Source organism: Gadus macrocephalus, chromosome 17 (assembly GCF_031168955.1).
Source record: "Gadus macrocephalus chromosome 17, ASM3116895v1".
Taxonomy (NCBI): Eukaryota; Metazoa; Chordata; class Actinopteri; order Gadiformes; family Gadidae; genus Gadus; species Gadus macrocephalus.
Window position 1 is genome coordinate 12,526,178 of NC_082398.1, and position 16,711 is coordinate 12,542,888.

The 16,711-nt window shown below is 46.2% G+C and overlaps 1 protein-coding gene across 1 annotated transcript in view; it reads left to right on the forward strand.

Annotated features, from left to right (window-relative positions):
* Positions 1-16,711, forward strand: part of ablim2 (actin binding LIM protein family, member 2) — a 50,990-nt gene that overhangs the window by 20,441 nt on the left and 13,838 nt on the right. Inside the window, 13 exon segments of the mRNA XM_060076544.1 lie at positions 525-637; positions 1,630-1,756; positions 2,239-2,293; positions 2,295-2,333; positions 5,357-5,444; positions 6,745-6,803; positions 8,668-8,745; positions 9,411-9,554; positions 10,190-10,222; positions 10,817-10,928; positions 11,164-11,430; positions 12,244-12,315; positions 14,899-15,006. Coding sequence (XP_059932527.1) covers positions 525-637; positions 1,630-1,756; positions 2,239-2,293; positions 2,295-2,333; positions 5,357-5,444; positions 6,745-6,803; positions 8,668-8,745; positions 9,411-9,554; positions 10,190-10,222; positions 10,817-10,928; positions 11,164-11,430; positions 12,244-12,315; positions 14,899-15,006 — 1,295 coding nt within the window.

Here is a 16,711-nt window from a genome sequence, read left to right on the forward strand (position 1 = left end):
TACAGCTCTGTCTCCACTTAGACGATGTGGCAGCAGGCCCTAATATTACTCTATGTCCTTTAAGTAAAACAAATGTATTATTCATAACACAAATGTATGGCTATGATGTCGAACATCCAGCATTATGTTACTTCTTTCACTGTAGTCATCATAATGTGATTCTCCTGCCTTTTTCTCAAAAAAATGAAAGGGGTTACGTTTAAAGGTGTATAATTTTAAAAGGCTGCACACCTAAACAATGTTGGTGACGTGGAGGTGTCTACTGAGACACACTCAAACGATCTCCTAAAGGTCAGACACAAAGACCAGTACACGTTAGTACCTCACTGCCTTCTCTCCATCTCTCACCCTGTTGGCATTGTCCTTCTTTCTCTTTCTGTCTGGTTTCCTTTCTTTCTTTCCTCCCTTCTTCCCCTTGCTTCTTTCCTACCCCCCTCCCTTTTCTCCTTCTCTCCTTCTTTCCCTCCTTCGTTCCGTCTGTCCTTTCCTCCCTCCCACGCTCCCTCCGTCCCTCCCCCCTGCAGACAGCCCTTCCCAGCTGGAGACAGAGTGACGTTCAACGGCAAGGAGTGTATCTGCCAGCAGTGTACCCAGCCTCTGGCCCCCAACAGCCCTGCACCCATCCAGGCTGTCCACAGTCAGTCCTTATGCCTCTCTGTCTCCCATTCTCTCTCTCTCTCTCTCTCTCTCTCTCTCTCTCTCTCTCTCTCTCTCTCTCTCTCTCTCTCTCTCTCTCTCTCTCTCTCTCTCTCTCTCTCTCTCTGTGTGTCTCCCATTCTCTCTCTCTGTCTCCTGTTCTCTCTCTCTCCCATTCTCCCTCTCTCTCTCTCTCTCTCTCTTTCCCCTTTTCCAAATCTTCCTTTGTCTTGAGGTCTGACCTTTGACATTCTCTCTCTCTCTCACTCTCTCTCTCTCGCTCTCGCTCTCGCTCTCTCTCCCTTTCTCACTCTTCCTTTCCCACGCTTTCGTTCCGCTTCCTCCTTTCTCCTTTCTCCTTCTGTTTCTGTGGAATTGTCCATTTGTGGGTGTCTCTGGTGTTAATAAAGTTTTTCTTTGTGTCACTTTCTCTCTCTCTGTTTTCTCATCCTCGTTTTGTAACAATTCCCGCTTTGTTTCCACTCTGGGAGACATTTCAATGACCTCTCTCCTGTTCCCTCTCTTCTCTCTTCACTCTCTATCTTTCCTCTGTCCCTCTCTCTTTTCTCTCTTGTCTCTCTCTCTGTTCATCTCTCTCTACCCCTCTCTTTTCTCTCAATCCATTTCTACCGCTCTATGTTTTCCTCTCTCTCTCTTCCTTTCCATTCATCTCTCTCTCTCGTTATCCCCTGTCCCTCTCTCTCCTCTCTCCATTCATCTGTACCTCTCTTTATCCCCTCGCCTTCTCTCTCTCTTCTATCTCCATTCATCTGTACCTCTCTTTATCCCCTCTCACTCTCTCTCTTCTATCTCCATTCATCTGTACCTCTCTTTATCCCCTCTCACTCTCTCTCTTCTATCTCCATTCATCTGTACCTCTCTTCATCCCTCTCTCTCCCTTCTAACTCCATCTATATCTGCCTCTCTTCCTATATGTATACCTCTCTCTCTCTCTCCCCTACCTCCGTTCACCTGCGCCCCTTTCGCCCCCAGACTGCTGTGGCTGTGGGAAGGACTTTAAGAACGAGCAGTCCCTGGTGGCGCTGGACAAACACTGGCACCTGGGCTGCTTCAAGTGCAAGGTGTGCAGCAAGGTGCTCAATGCAGAGTACATCAGCAAGTGAGTGGACCGCCCCCAATCCATCCCATAATACTCCTGATGATACAGAGTAGTGAGTGGCTGTTCTTTAGAAACGGGTTGCCAGATTTTTTCTTTCTTCATTTCTTTCTTTCATTAGTGAGTTAGTGCATCCATTCATCCGTCGTCAGTCGTTAGTTAATTTGTTAGTCAATTCATTAGTTAATTAATGTGTCCATTCTTTAATTAATTTGTTCATGAAATTGATATTGAAGGATTTAAGTAATTTATGGATTTATTAATATCTTTATTTTTTGTTTGTTTGATCATTCATAAAGAGAAAACATTAATAGAAAGAACTGTTCCACTCAAAAATGTAATTGAATTCAAAAGCCTCAGGTTGCAGCTCTCAGAACAGACCAGTGTATCGTTGTGAGGGGATAGAGACGCTGACCGACGCCTCCTCCCATTGGGCCAGGGCTTAATCCTGACTGTTTCTAACCTGCTGTGTCTCTGTCCACCAGGGATGGGATCCCTTACTGCGAGCAGGACTACCACGCCATGTATGGCATCCAGTGCGGAGAACTGCAAGAAGTTCATCACCGGCAAAGTCCTGGAGGTAAGCCCCGTCTCGCTGGAGATATGACGGAGAGAGAACTCTGAGGAGAACTGGGTAGGCTACGATGAGGAGAGAAAAGGGTGATGAAGCAATTCTCTTTTCAGCATCACCGTGTGTGTGTGTGTGTGTGTGTGTGTGTGTGTGTGTGTGTGTGTGTTGTGTGTGTGTGTGTGTGTGTGTGTGTGTGTGTGTGTGTGTGTGTGTGTGTGTGTGTGTGTGTCACTGCCATACTTGTGATTTATTATGGTCCGTGGAAATCGACCGATTGCAAAATTGGAAGAGAGGGAGAAAGAGAGAGATAGAAGAAAACAAGAAGCAGGAGGGTTGGGGTTATGATACGAGGAGGAAGAGGAGGGGGGGGTCTCACAGGATGAGACCACTGACTTTCCTACAAACACACTGCAGAGAGCCGGGTTATGGAGCAAGATAAATAACTCTCTCTCTCTCTCTCTCTCTCTCTCTCTCTCTCTCTCTCTCTCTCTCTCTCTCTCTCTCTCTCTCTCTCTCTCTCTCTCTCTCTCTCTCTCTCTCTCTCTCTCTCTCTCTCTCTCTCTCTCTCTCTCTCTCTCTGCATGTGTGTGTGTTTATTGGGGTTAATACGATATCATTAGACAAATGTCCAAAGGCCTACTAGTTATAATTTGACCCTTGTGCTTCAAGCACTCATGTACTACCAGCATGTTTGAGTCTGCATGTGTGCGCTTGTATGCCTGTCTGTCAATTCCTGGCAAGATGAATGTAGCAATCTTGGGGTACGGGTAAACATACATACACATATACTGTATGTATAAAACATATTCCGATCCACCAGAATATGTTAGTTCCAGTTAGATCCAGAAGCAATCACAATCAATAATCAACTTCATTTTGTTGATGCATTTATGTTTGACATTGATCAATTATTAATCGTGCTAGCATTCCTAGCAAGGAAGGGAGCACATCCTAGCAGATCCACCCTTCACCACGGCGGTGTTTTACTTGGCTTCCGGCGTATTACTCATGGACCGCTGAACGGTACATTCACCCCATCGCTAGAAGGAGTCAGATCTTGTGTTCCGTCCCAGAGGAGAAGTTTCGAATGTCACTGACGTCTTTTCTCGTGGTGATCCCACTCCACTGGCTCTGAGGGAACAACGTGTCAATAAAATATGGAGACCCGGGTTATTGATTGGGAGACAAGGCTGGTTAAAACAAAGTCTAATGGGTCTCCAAGCCCCAAAGGTCTCAAGTTCGATTCCCCAGTCCACCCCCCTGCGGGCATCCTTGAGCAAAGTAAAATAATCACTACCGCCCCCATCTGTGTTAACCGTAAGCGGCTTTGGGTGAAAGTGTCTTCTGAGCGAGTACATTGTTAGTTTGAACAATGAGCGCATTAATCAGTTTTGGTGGCCTCACCTGACCCCACTCATTTCAGCCATTCAGAATCATTCAACCCTGCGCTTGGTTACACTGTTCAGTTCTGAAGTGGTGCATAAAGTGAGTGAGAAAGAATGTATATCATAATACACACACCTTTATGTAACCAGGTAGCGTACTAAGAGGTGTCAGGCCTAACCTGGTTGCCTTCCTGCCTGCTGGCACCCACCTTAACCCATCATACATCGTCTGAATGCCCAAAGCTTTATTCCCCCCTGTTCAGCTCTGCTCCACCAACCTGGCAACCAAAGCCCCTGACCTATTTCAAAGTAAAAGCTTCCTCAACTTATCCGTCCTGAAGGGACCAGTGAATATGTTAGAGTGGCATCACACACTGAGTACTCTCTCTCTGCCGCCGACAAAGGAAGGATTTGACCAGAGCTCTCTATCTTCTTTCCGCTCCTCTCCTCCTATTCTGTGTCCGAATTTCCCCCTTCCATTCCAGGGGCTCTTTCTTATCAGCAGGGGCCCTAAAGGGTCTAAAAGTCAACTTCCTCTCTCTCTCTCTCTCTCTCTCTCTCTCTCTCTCTCTCTCTCTCTCTCTCTCTCTCTCTCTCTCTCTCTCTCTCTCTCTACCATGCATTCCTAATGCTTCCAGATAAGCATGTAAGACACAGGTTCTTTCCAGGACAAAGCTTCCCAGCTGACACGTGTGTTCCCTGAGCATTGGGGGTAATGGATTCCTTAATTGTGAGGACATACGTAAAAGCCTTTGGTTAATATTTTCTTTTCATCTTGCAGTGGAAAGAGAGAGTAGAAAGTCTGTTATCTGTCATTGCTCGAGTGGACTTTTTTCATCACTGAGAGGCGATTTAATCCTGTGCACACATCTGTCATCCATCTGACAGCCTCTATGTCAAATGGATCTAATCATCCAATCACTGATCATTTTCTCGGTTGTCAATGGCGCAGACTGGCTATCCTAACATAGCTTTCTTTATTCCATAGCTAGTGGATCAATCTCAGCCCACCTTTTATTTAGCGCTCCAAGAGCTCCCCCTGGTGGCCATATTGTGAACTAATTAATGAATGCACTTGAATGCACTTTGGTCTGTTTATCTATCTTCATCTAGCCTATCTCCCTCCCACCATCCCTATCTTCATATAATGTGTCTATCTAACTCACCATTTAGTGATATATTGTATCTATCTAATGCATCTATCTATCTTTCCCGTGTATGTCTATCTCATTCTTCCTTTCTATCCGTTGTCTGAGGTAGTGGTTTTCCATTGAGAGCATTGTTAAAGAAATTTAATTTATCCCATGATAAAAGGGCTGTCCAAGTACTGCTCTGTAATACAGATGTATTCTCCGAACTTCTTCTTGATCTGGGAGGGGCTGATCGGATGTCGGGTAGATATTATAATACTGGACCGTTCAGAGATCCAGTGACTCATATCGCCATGCTTTTATCACTAAACTGTTTATGAAACACTTCGCCTCACATTCAGTGCAACACACAAACACGCACGTACACGCACACACACTCACATTTATATGTGCTTGGTTTGTATGGGGGTTGAATTCTGTTGAATTGGTGAATCGTGAGGTTAAGGCTTTTGCTGTGTCACTGACCACTGTGTGTGTGTGTGCGTGTGTGTGGCAGGCCGGAGAGAAGCACTACCATCCCACGTGCGCACGCTGTGCACGTTGTGAGCAGATGTTTGGCGAAGGAGAGGAAATGTACCTGCAAGGTAAGCTCTCCCTCGCTCTCCCCCGCTCTCCCCCACTCTCCCTCGCTTTCCCTCTCTACATCTTATTCCCTCCCCCTTCATTCTCTATGTTTTTCGACGATTCCCTCGGAGTGTTACGTCTTCAAAACCTCACCTGTGTTGTTCCCTCCTAGCCTCCAACCATCCCTCTCCCAGATTCTATTTTCTCTTGTCCTACTTTTTCTTTTGAAACAATTGAAAGAGATGTCACCGCGCAGCTCCAGACTGAGCTCATCACAACACCGGGGGCCCTGTCCCACAAAGCTAGATTCAGCCAGCTACATCATGACACGTTCAATGAAGTTCACGATTAACAACATACCTGCATGTGCAGCTCCCAGATACAGAGGCGGGAAGAAAATACTTTTCTGTTTGCCGTGACGAACTGTCAGATTGCCATGGAGAAGCACATTCAACTCTCATCTGTCAGCCAAATGTCAATTGGTGTGGTTGAGTTAACTCTGCCAATGATTACAGTGTGCATGGAGTAGTGATCATTTTCAATTTCTTAATTTGACCTTTTCATATGCATCACATTCTTGTTAGAACCCACATATACAACCAGAACATTCAGTATATATTTCTAACATTGTATGTCATACATTACACATTGTCATGACTGTCGTTAATCCACTGCAAGCAATGGTGAAGGGAATGCTCACTGCTTCTATGTGTTGCAGCCCTGGTCACATGACCAACCCCCTATCCAGTGTGGTACTCATGTTGGCTTTTATAGCGTTGCGAATGATGAGCAGGTGCAATATTAAGTCTTCCCACCTTAACTTAATCTTTTTTTTCTTTTTTTCTGAATCACACACTTAGGCACAGGCACACTCGCGCACACACACATACAGGCATACTCACGCACGGACACACACACACACACACGGACACACACACACACGGACACACACACACAAAACACACACACACACACACAGATAAACAAACACACACACACACACACATGCACACACACACACACACACAAATGCACACACACACACGCACACACACTCCTAGAGAAAGGGGCCATTATTTACTGGTCCTTTAGTACAGTCTGACTCAGCAGCTGTAGGCTAACTTTAGTTTAGCTTTCCCATTTATCTTCTAGTGCGGGAGTATTTCGCTTTGTCAGAGAGAGCCAGGATTGCTTTCTGAAAATGGGTCTGACAACCAAAAAAACAGGAAATACAATCAGGAAGTTAACCTCACCATGAACTGTTTTGTTCATTAGTTTTTCTCATGCCTCCATTGTTTTGTTTTTGAACTGTCCAATCAGGATCTTCCATCTGGCATCCTCCTTGCAGACAAGCCGCCAGGCAGGAGGAGAAGAGCAAGGTGAGACGACATTCACAAACAAATAAATATACGATGAAGAATCAAGTCAAAGTCAAAAATCTTTTCTTTTTTGTTACCCTCTGGTTTGTTGAAGCCCGTAGAATTGACCCACAATGATTTCCCCTTCCCTCCCCTTTCTGCTATCGTCCGATGCATTAAGAACCAAAGCTCTTCCTCACTCTTGTTTAGTGTTGGGTAGAGTTGTGTCGAGGTGTGTGTATTTGTGTGTTATGTGGTGTAACATTGTATAGAGTGGCATTGCTTTGCTGTGCATTTCCGAGCCCTGCAGTTGCAATATGCGGAGTCATCCATTCTCCTCACATTTCACTCCCAGTTTCTCTCCACTCTCATCTCCTCTCCCCTCCCCTTTTTTTCTCTCACACTCTCTTCCTCCCATCTGTTCTCGTTGATCTATTTCCTCCTCTGTTCCTCCATCCTCCTCCTCTCTCCCCACGATCACTCTCCTTCTCCTCCCCTCTCCCTCCATCCTCTTCCTTCCTCTCTGCTCCTCTCTTCTCTCTTCCCATCTACTTTTCTCTCCTTTCCCCCCTCCACCCTCCCCCCGCCCCTCTTGTCTCCTCACGTCTCCTCATCTCTTTTCTCACCCTCTCCTCTCCGCCTCGCTCCTCTTCCCCTCCTCTCTTCTCTGCTCATCTCCTTCCTCCCCCTCTCTTCCTCTCCTCTCCTCTCACCCCCCCATCCTCCTCTCTTTCCCTCTCCTCTCCTCTCCTTTCTCCTCCCCTCCCTTCCCTTCTCTTTTCTCCTTTCCATTTGTGTTGTCTCCTCCCCTCTGTTCTCATCTCCTTCTCTCCTTCGTCACTCTCTACTCCTCTCCTCCCCCCTGTGCCCTCCCTCCCCTCTCCCCTCCTCGCCTCTCTCCTGTCCATAGTTAACCCCATCTAGTCCTCAGAAGCAGGTGAGGATACAGCTCGCTGAGCCACAGGTTGGTATACCTGCAGAGCCCTGTAGTGTTCACCCCCAGAGACACACACACACACACACACACACTTACACTGGCAAGCACGCACACGCACACATACACGGACACACGCACGCACACACACAGGCACACACATAAAAGCACACCATGCACACACACACACACACACACACACACACACACACACACACACACACACACACACACACACACACACACACACACACACACACACACACACACACACACACACACACACACACATACACACACATACACACACACACACACGCTCGCACACACACACACGCATTCCACCAACCCTTCCTCACAAACCAAGCTCTGCATGGTTTGACCCTTCCAGCGGCCCTTCCATTATCCTAACAGGAAGTGACCGGTAGAGTCTGCTCCTCTTGTTCTTGTTATTGCCAACTTCCACCCTGAATCAGACAAGCAGACAACAGCGCTTTTCTCTTTGCGTCTCTGTGTGGTTTGAGCAGATAGATGCTAACACGCTCGCATGCTTTCGCCCTGAAAGCTGTCTTTTATTCCACAGGTAATACAATTGCAAAGGGAATGGATTCTGTGATTCTTACTGCTGCTTGATAACCATCAGAGACACGCACAACCCACCACCCCCCTCACACTTCTTAACCTGCACTGTGTATGTCAGTGAATAGGATTCACATGCAAGCATCTGTGCCTGTGCGTGTTGAACTGGTTTGGTGGGACTGTGGTTTCAATTTGTTCCTCCATCTCTCTTGGTGGTACAACAATTGTAGACAGCATGAAGCTCATGTGGGAAAGCTCTCTCTCTCTTTCTCTCTCTCTCTCTCTCTCTCTCTCTCTCTCTCTCTGTCTCTCGCTCTGTCAGCTTTGGGTCATATTGTGTGTGTCCTAACAGGAAGTTGTGTATGCTTGCAGGTGACCAGGACTTCTTCTGAGAGCATCACCTCTGTCCAGGCCTCCAGTGCCTCCGGCTCACCCAGCAGGATCATCTACGTAAGAGTCTCTCTCTGTCTCTGTCTCTGTCTCTGTCTCTGTCTCCCATTCTCTCTCTCTCTCTCTCTCTCTCTGTCTCTGTCTCCCATTCTCTCTCTCTCTCTCTCTCTCTCTGTCTCCAATTCTCACTCTCTCCCATTCTCTCTCTCTCTCTCTCTCTCTCTCTCTCTCTCTCTCTCTCTCTCTCTCTATCTATACATATACATATACATATGTATATGTATATGTATATATATATATATCCATAATGGCCCACTAGATGGCAGTGTTGCACTTCAAACCACAATCAAACCACAACCACGTCTGATTGGTTCACATGGGTCCCAGGTGACGCCACTCGCCAGGTCTCCGATTTGACCCAAAGTTTTTCACCAGAGAGTTAGCCGTGCTTGTCACATGCCATTTGCTGAAATCTTTTACCCGATGTGCACCAACATTATCAGCATGGGGGGCTCCAGTGGGAATCAAACCCTCAACCCCTAAAATTCTTCATCCAATGGATATGAGAGGATCAGAGTCATTTCAATTGTTTTGTCGGCTTGAATACAAATAGCTGTACAAGATGCTGGAACACTTTGCTCACGACAGGCCAAACCTGACTGTATTCCGTTAAATCTTCCCAAACCCCCCCCCTTTGCCCGTGGGTTCCGATGTGTTGTTTGCAGGCTAAACTGGGAGATGAGACCCTGGACTATAAGGACCTGGCCGCCCTTCCGAAGGTCAAGGCCATCTACAACATCGACCGGCCCGACATGCTATCCTACTCCCCCTACGTCAGCTTCCCCTCGGAGGAGAGGGCCTACAGCGAGGTGGGAATCCCAGTCCCCCTGTGTGTCTGTCTCTCCCTCCGTCTATATGTACTGTAGGTCCGACTATCTGTCTGTCTGTCTGTTCCTCCGTCCATCTATGTGTATAGTCTGTCTGTCTGTCTGTCTGTCTCTCTGTCCGTCTATGTGTACTCTCTGTCTGTCTGTCGGTCGCTCTGTCGGTCGCTCTGTCTGTCGCTCTGTCTGTCGCTCTGTCTGTCGCTCTGTCTGTCTGTCTGTCTGTCTGTCTGTCTGTCTGTCTCCATTTATCTCAATGTAAAGTGTTCCTGTCCACCTGTCTGGCCGTCTGTACATCCGTACGTCTGTCGTCTTCTCTTTCAGACCTTTAAGACAATCTTTTCCAGAACCTTTGCTATAAAGGTCTCTCCCCCTCCCAGTGTAATCTTCCGTTTCTGTTATACAAACAGGCTGTCTCTCCCTCCCTCCCTCCCTCCCTCCCTCCCTCCCTCCCTCCCTCCCTTCAAGCCCAAATCATCCTCTACATGTTGTAGCATACTCTCAGGTTGCTTTGCCTTTTTATTCTTAACTCAGTTATATTTGTTATCATTATCATTATTTGTATTATTTTGCCTTTGAGATCCTATCCTTATCCTTTCTCCCCTGCCTTTCATTTGCAGTCCTCATTGCCACTCACCCCTGCTTCCGTGGAGGTAAATAATCAGCGCACTAGTGCTACTCCTAGCACTACTCGTAGTACACAGTAGACCTTACATGGATCATGCTACCACCTATCCTTCCTTCGGATAACTCGCCCTCCGTCTCCCTGTCGATCTCGACACACATCTGCATTCAGTGGGGAGAGCAAACACGCGGTTATGCAATGGATTGTTTTTTTGTTCGGCAGAAAAGTTGTGCCAGCTGATGCCTCTTTAAGCTGTAGTTGGCATCGAAGGAAATTACATCGCCTGGCACCGATTTCAGACAATCCTAAACTGTTATAACAGCCTGTTGGTGGTGTGTCCAGTGTTGGTGTCTAGTGTTTCTAATGTGGTTACTGATTAATGGTTTGGCAGTTATTCTTTATTGGTACTGTAGATGTATCTGTTTCAATTCAAACAGGAAGTATGTTCACTAATATCACATTTGTGTGCGTGTGTCCTCTTCTGTGTTTGTGTGTCTATGTGTGTGGGTGGGTGCGTGTCCTCTTGTATGTGTGCATTCTTGTGTGCGCGTGTGTGTGTGTGTATTCTTGTATATGTGTGTATTCTTGTGTGTGTGTGTGTGTGTGTGTGTGTGATCCCCAGGGGGAGGGGTCCCCGCGGCAGCGGAGACCCTCCAGCCCCGGCTCCAACAGCTCTCTGGGGGGCTACGGCCGCAACACCCCCACCCGCTCCCCCCAGAACTACAGCCGCACAGGTACACAACACACACACACACACGCGCACACGCACACGCACACTCATCTTCACTATCCGATCATTATTCCTCACGATCTCGCTGCAGATTTGTTTCCAACTGCCCTATTGATGTGTTTTTCAGTCAATGTCTTTCCTAAACTATTCCCTATGTTGTCATAAATCGCTCTCTTGTTAAGCAAATCAATGCAACGTGACTTAAAAGCAAACCCTGGTGATCTGACCCGGCCATTCAGGTCCTGAGGCTAACGTCAGCGCTAGGTACAGCGGGCAGGCCTATGATTCCAACTCCCTGCCCCTGCCCCCCACCCTCAAGTACCCCTCCTCCACCATGGCCGGCGGCCCGTCCCCCATCCCCGGGTACAGCATGGGTGGTGGCGGGGCGGCCAACAGTAGATGCTGCTCCCCCACGCCACCGGGGGGCGGCGGAGCGTTAGCCCTGCACCTCAACCCCACCACCCTGGCCATGCTCCAGCAGCACAACTACATCCCCTATTACAGAGGTACCGCCGCGCCAGTGCCGGCTCCAACACAAGGGGGCCCCGGGGGGAATTAGCCCAATCAGGGCACCCCTCCCGCACCCCTCACCCCCCCGAGAATAAAGCCCCTTGCTGTTCTGGAAACTTGAACATATTTAAGTTGAAAAATGAAACACAAGACTAAATTGTGTTTTTAAAGTAATTGTTAAATTTGTTGACAATTTTTTTTACTTCAGCTGGTACACGTGTAAATGGGTGAGATTCAAGGGTGTTTCCACAACAGCATTGCTGTGCTCATCCCCGCTGCATTCGGAGAGTCTTGGTGTGTAGAGTGTTGTGAGTTGTGAGACTTGTGCCCGACTTAACGTCACCTTGAACTCACTTGGCATGGCCTTGACAGTTGGAATCCCCTAATAACAAAGCGATGATTTGCGCTAACGTTTACACTAAGCTAGCTTTGGTGTTTCTTGCTGATGGAGTGAAACCGTCTGCTTCCTGTTTAACTCAACTTTGTTCATTCCATCGTTGTATCCGTTTACTTTGTCCAATTGACCTGTCCCTTCTATTGGTTGTAATGGATTAAATAGTAGCACTGTGCAACCTTTATAGTCTCAAGTTCAAATAAAGTAAATCATCAAATACACCAATTTCCGATGACGTTCCAGTATTGATGCTTCAAAAGTGGTAATTGGCAAAGGTTTACGAAAGGTCCTGTATCTCTTTTTCAGCAAATTATGTTCTCTCAGTTCTGCAATAAGATGCCAAGAAGCCTGGGGTTTGTACAACTGTAAATTCACAAGAATCCTGTATACAATCACCTCCTCTCGTCTTCTTTAGGGTTTTATGTGGACCCGTTAACTGACTCTAAATCTAGGAACTCCTTGCAGCTCAATTTACCTCCTCCCAATGGTAAAACCCCTACTCTTTAATATCCTTATTATTGTAGATGTATATGTCCTTCGTTATCAGTTTCTTCAGACACACGTTCTGCTTGCTACAATATTACTTGAGTGGTGGTCATGGACTTCGTGAATTGTTGTCCTGCATGGTTTTCTCGCCGCTGTGTTACCAGTTTAGATGGGGTGTTCGTTGTGTTTCTGTTGCGTTTGGCTACTTTGTCGACAAGAAGGTGAATTGGTTAGTTTGTATTGTTTTTATTTTTTGTGTACTTGTTTGTCCAGATTATTTTTTATGGTGTAACTGTCGCCTGCTTGCCCTGTTGACTTTGCTATATATGACCTTGGTTTACTTTGAGAATGACCCCCCTCCCACCCCCACCACCACCACTTTGCACTTCCTATAATGTTTTGCCGATACACCTTTAAGTTCTTGAAATAATTTTGGGCCAGAGTGCTGAGAAGCTTTGTTTGGACGATAATCAGAATAAAAATAAAGTCCATGGAGTGTCTTTGGATGAACAAACTTCTAGTCCTCATAAAACGTTGCATCTCAAGTGCTCAAACCAGTGAGCGTGTTGACACAGACACAGACAAAATGGGTTTGACACAGACAGAGTGTTGACACAGACAGAAAAGCTACGACCCAAGGGGCCCGGCCTGGGAGATAAGATGAGAACGTGTTTACACTCCAGTGTCAGCCTCACCGCACACCAGCAACCCTTACCCTCATCATGGTCTTCTGAGGCTGGGTCACATCGTGGCTGTGTTTTCAGGTCACACAGGTCAATCCTTAGTTCAGTGTACAAAGCGTCCAGTATCATGTACTAGTCTTTCGATTTAGCTTGATTATTTGTAGGGTGGTCTGACACAGCTTTCTAGGGCCAGTAGTGTGGTCATTCAATTGGATAGAAAAAAGACATTGACAGAGTCGGTTGCTGACTGTTTAACATCAAGCTTCCCGTACATTCGCTTCCATCGGTCCATAGAGAGAGAAGAAGCGAGGGAGGGGTTGAGAGGGGAGGGGTTGAGATTAGCGTATGATACAGCTGCGGAGCAAAGTATTACCGAAGAGGGAGAGAAACCCATTTACGACGGCTCTGTGGTTTGGCAGGCCTCGCACGGGTGGGGTGCATGAAAGAGAAAGTTCCTCTGGTCGGGAGCGGGGAGGAAGATTAGAGAGACGAGGAGGATTAGGGTGGGCTGGGGATGTGCCCGGCCGTCATTTGCTGGTCTAGCCGCCAGGCGCAGTGGCATGCGAACGTCTTGGGCTGTCTGCCTGCGCGGGTCCAGGCCCTAGCGGTTTCTAACGCACCGTGAAAGAGGTCTGCTCCTGGATCTTTTTGGGGGACGGGGTGGGGGTGGGGGACGGGTCTACCAGTCCGCCGGCATTTTCTTTTGTTTGAGTATTTTACGGTCGTAACCGTTCCACACTCTGCAGAGCAGAGTCCAACATGCGTTTTGATTTAGTCATGGATTACTCAAGTTGACACTCGATATTGTTTGTTGAAGTTGAAGAGGTCACCAAGGAGGCCAAAACCACAATGTTGAACTCATTATGGATGTGGTAATAAAACGTACAAAACGCAATCATTTGCGACTCACCGTTTTGCTAAGGTCAGGTGGTTTGCTGAGTCAGCTGACTCTTAAACGCATGTCGGTTACTCTTGAGATTCCGACATTAGACCTCTTCAGGTTGATCATGGGGGGGGGCACAAGAGAAGGACAATTCAACATGGAGGTTACACAGAGCATACTGTTTGGTTTTGTTCCCTTTTGAGGGCTATGTCTTTGTTTTAAAAAGTGGTCCCCACTCTGAGCCTTTTTCGCGCTTCTCACTTCAGCTGCAGCCATTTTGTTATCCTCTTCTGAATGCTCTCGCACCAGGTCTTCACTTAGTTGTTTATCTGTGTGTGTTTGTCTGTGTGTGTGTTTGTGTGTAATGTGTGTGCATTTGTGTTGGTACGTGCACTATGGTCTTGTGTGTATGCGTATGTGTGGTTCTGTGTTTGTGTTCGTTAACAGATCCAATGCATTCGAAGCTGATGTGGTGTCTTGTCTCTCTCTCTCTCTGTCCCTGTGATCTCAGAGCTATGGAGTGTTTGGTTTAATCGTTTATTTTGGCTTCTGTGGTCCAAGTGACTTCATCGCTCAGCCTTTGTCTTTAACTCCTGCACAAACTCACACACACACACACACACACACACACACACACACACACACACACACACACACACACACACACACACACACACACACACACACACACACAGCGCCAAGCACGTAAAGTACAGTATGGTCTATGCAACCCTAAATCCAAATGATAAAAGCAGATATACATATAAACACACACTCTCACATACAAATACATACTTTCTGTACATACAAAAACACACTCTCACATACAAAATCATATATACTTACTGTACATAGAACACACACACGCTCACATACAAATACATATACATACTTGCTGTACATAGAAACTAACACCCATACAAAGGCTGGCTATGAGGTTTCTGGACACAAAAAAGCACCACATAACACTTTGTCCTGCCCCCCTGTCCCCCCCTGTCCCCTCCTCTCCCCCCTGGAGGCAGTGAAAGCGGTCGCAGCACCCCCAGCCTGTCCACGTATTCCGATGGGAAGTCGCCTTCCTCCGCCACCACCTACATGGCCGCGCCCCGGCACTTCCACATACCAGGTAGGAATCTGCAAAGACATATTCTAAAGAAATTAAATTGCGCTAATCCAAGACTTTGTCCCTTTTTGTGTTTTACGTGTCTAGGAAGCGGTGGTCGTATTTGTTGATACTCGATGCTGGTCAGCATTCAAGCTTTAATTTATGTTAAAAGTCATTTTTATTGATTTTAACTTAACTGACGTAATATTTTTATTATTATGTTTCTTATGTTTAGCTTACTCTTGGTTGCTACTTGCTATCTTTTATTAGCATGCTATCAATTGATAGAGAGAAAAAAGGTAACATTTATATCACGCTGACTTTTTTCTTCTTCTATCTCCTGTCCTACTGTTCATTTTCAACATCTCCAATTTGCCGAGCAACAATCTAAATTGCAGAATTTGTCAAACCAGTTTTTTCTCTCCTGACAGCATTGCATCGCTTACGAATAAGATTTGCAATTGGCTGTGACAGAAGCAGACACTGTGCCGTGTATGGAGTGCTGCTAGGACTTTCCTACAGCGAGTCGCTTTGATCAGACACATTTTTCCATTTTGACGATTAAACTGTCAATCACAGGAGAGGGAGAGAGAGAGTTAAAGGAGTTCCCATCTTGGACGAGGTTGAATGCAACTATGGACAGCCAACGATTATCCACTTTAAGGGGAATTCGACCACAAAGCAACATTAAACCTATTTAGATGGATTGGGTCATAACCGTTGAAGATCTTTTTTATGGCTGGCTAAAGTAATCTTGGATAAGAGCGTCAGCAGGTACAAAACAACTAGCTTTGGCCATTAAAATGACAACCTAAATAACCAGGTAGTCAGTTAAAATACTCGCTAGCTAGCATTAACCTTATTCACTAGCTAGCAAACTAACAAGCTAGCTGAATATCTAACCAACGAGCTAGCTATCCAGATAAATTATGAGCTAGCTAGACTGCTTTATAACAAGTCGGTTTGCATAGCAATCTAAGTATTTGTGTCACAGTTTGTGGTCAAGCAGTAGCTTGGATTCAGTTTGTTCCACTCAAACATGTAATTATTTGATTGGTAGGCCATTTTATGCTGAGGGTTAAGCACATTTTCTACTAATAGATTCAGTGAAAGATACAGAGTGGAATTTTCCTTGTAATGGCTTTCCTAGTCATCATCGTAATTCTTTGTCGCTCTTCTTTTTTTTTTATGCGAGCCAACCAAGCTAGCTTGACAGACACAGTCTAGAGAAAGACACACGGCTGCATGTGTTTTGTTTCCAGTGTGTCATGACTCTAGTGTGGCCTAATGTGTTACAGTCGTTGAAATGTGTGTGTGACGGAGGTCTGCGTAGAGTGACAGGCAGATGTTAGCTCATCTCTGAGGAAACGCACACCAGTCACTTTCATGTCGTTTCAGCCAACTGAGACGTCGTTTGACTCAGTTTCTTAATGTGGACCAATGCTGGAAAGATATTTCTTCATGTTTGTGTGTAAGGTTGAATCAAGCCACACTTGTCCCTGATTCACTTTGATGGATTTTTAATCAAGAATGATGGTTCTATTACGATTCTTAGTGTTTAATTGATGTGCTTTAACTTTGAATTTTCTCTTTGTTTTTCTGCATGAATAACTTTTATGATGTGCTCTAAAACCAAAGAAACAAAGCCGGATTTTGTCCAAGCGATGCTGCCCTTCCTTTGGCTTCTTGCAAAGAAAAACAAAAGAAACCCATTCTTTAATAACTA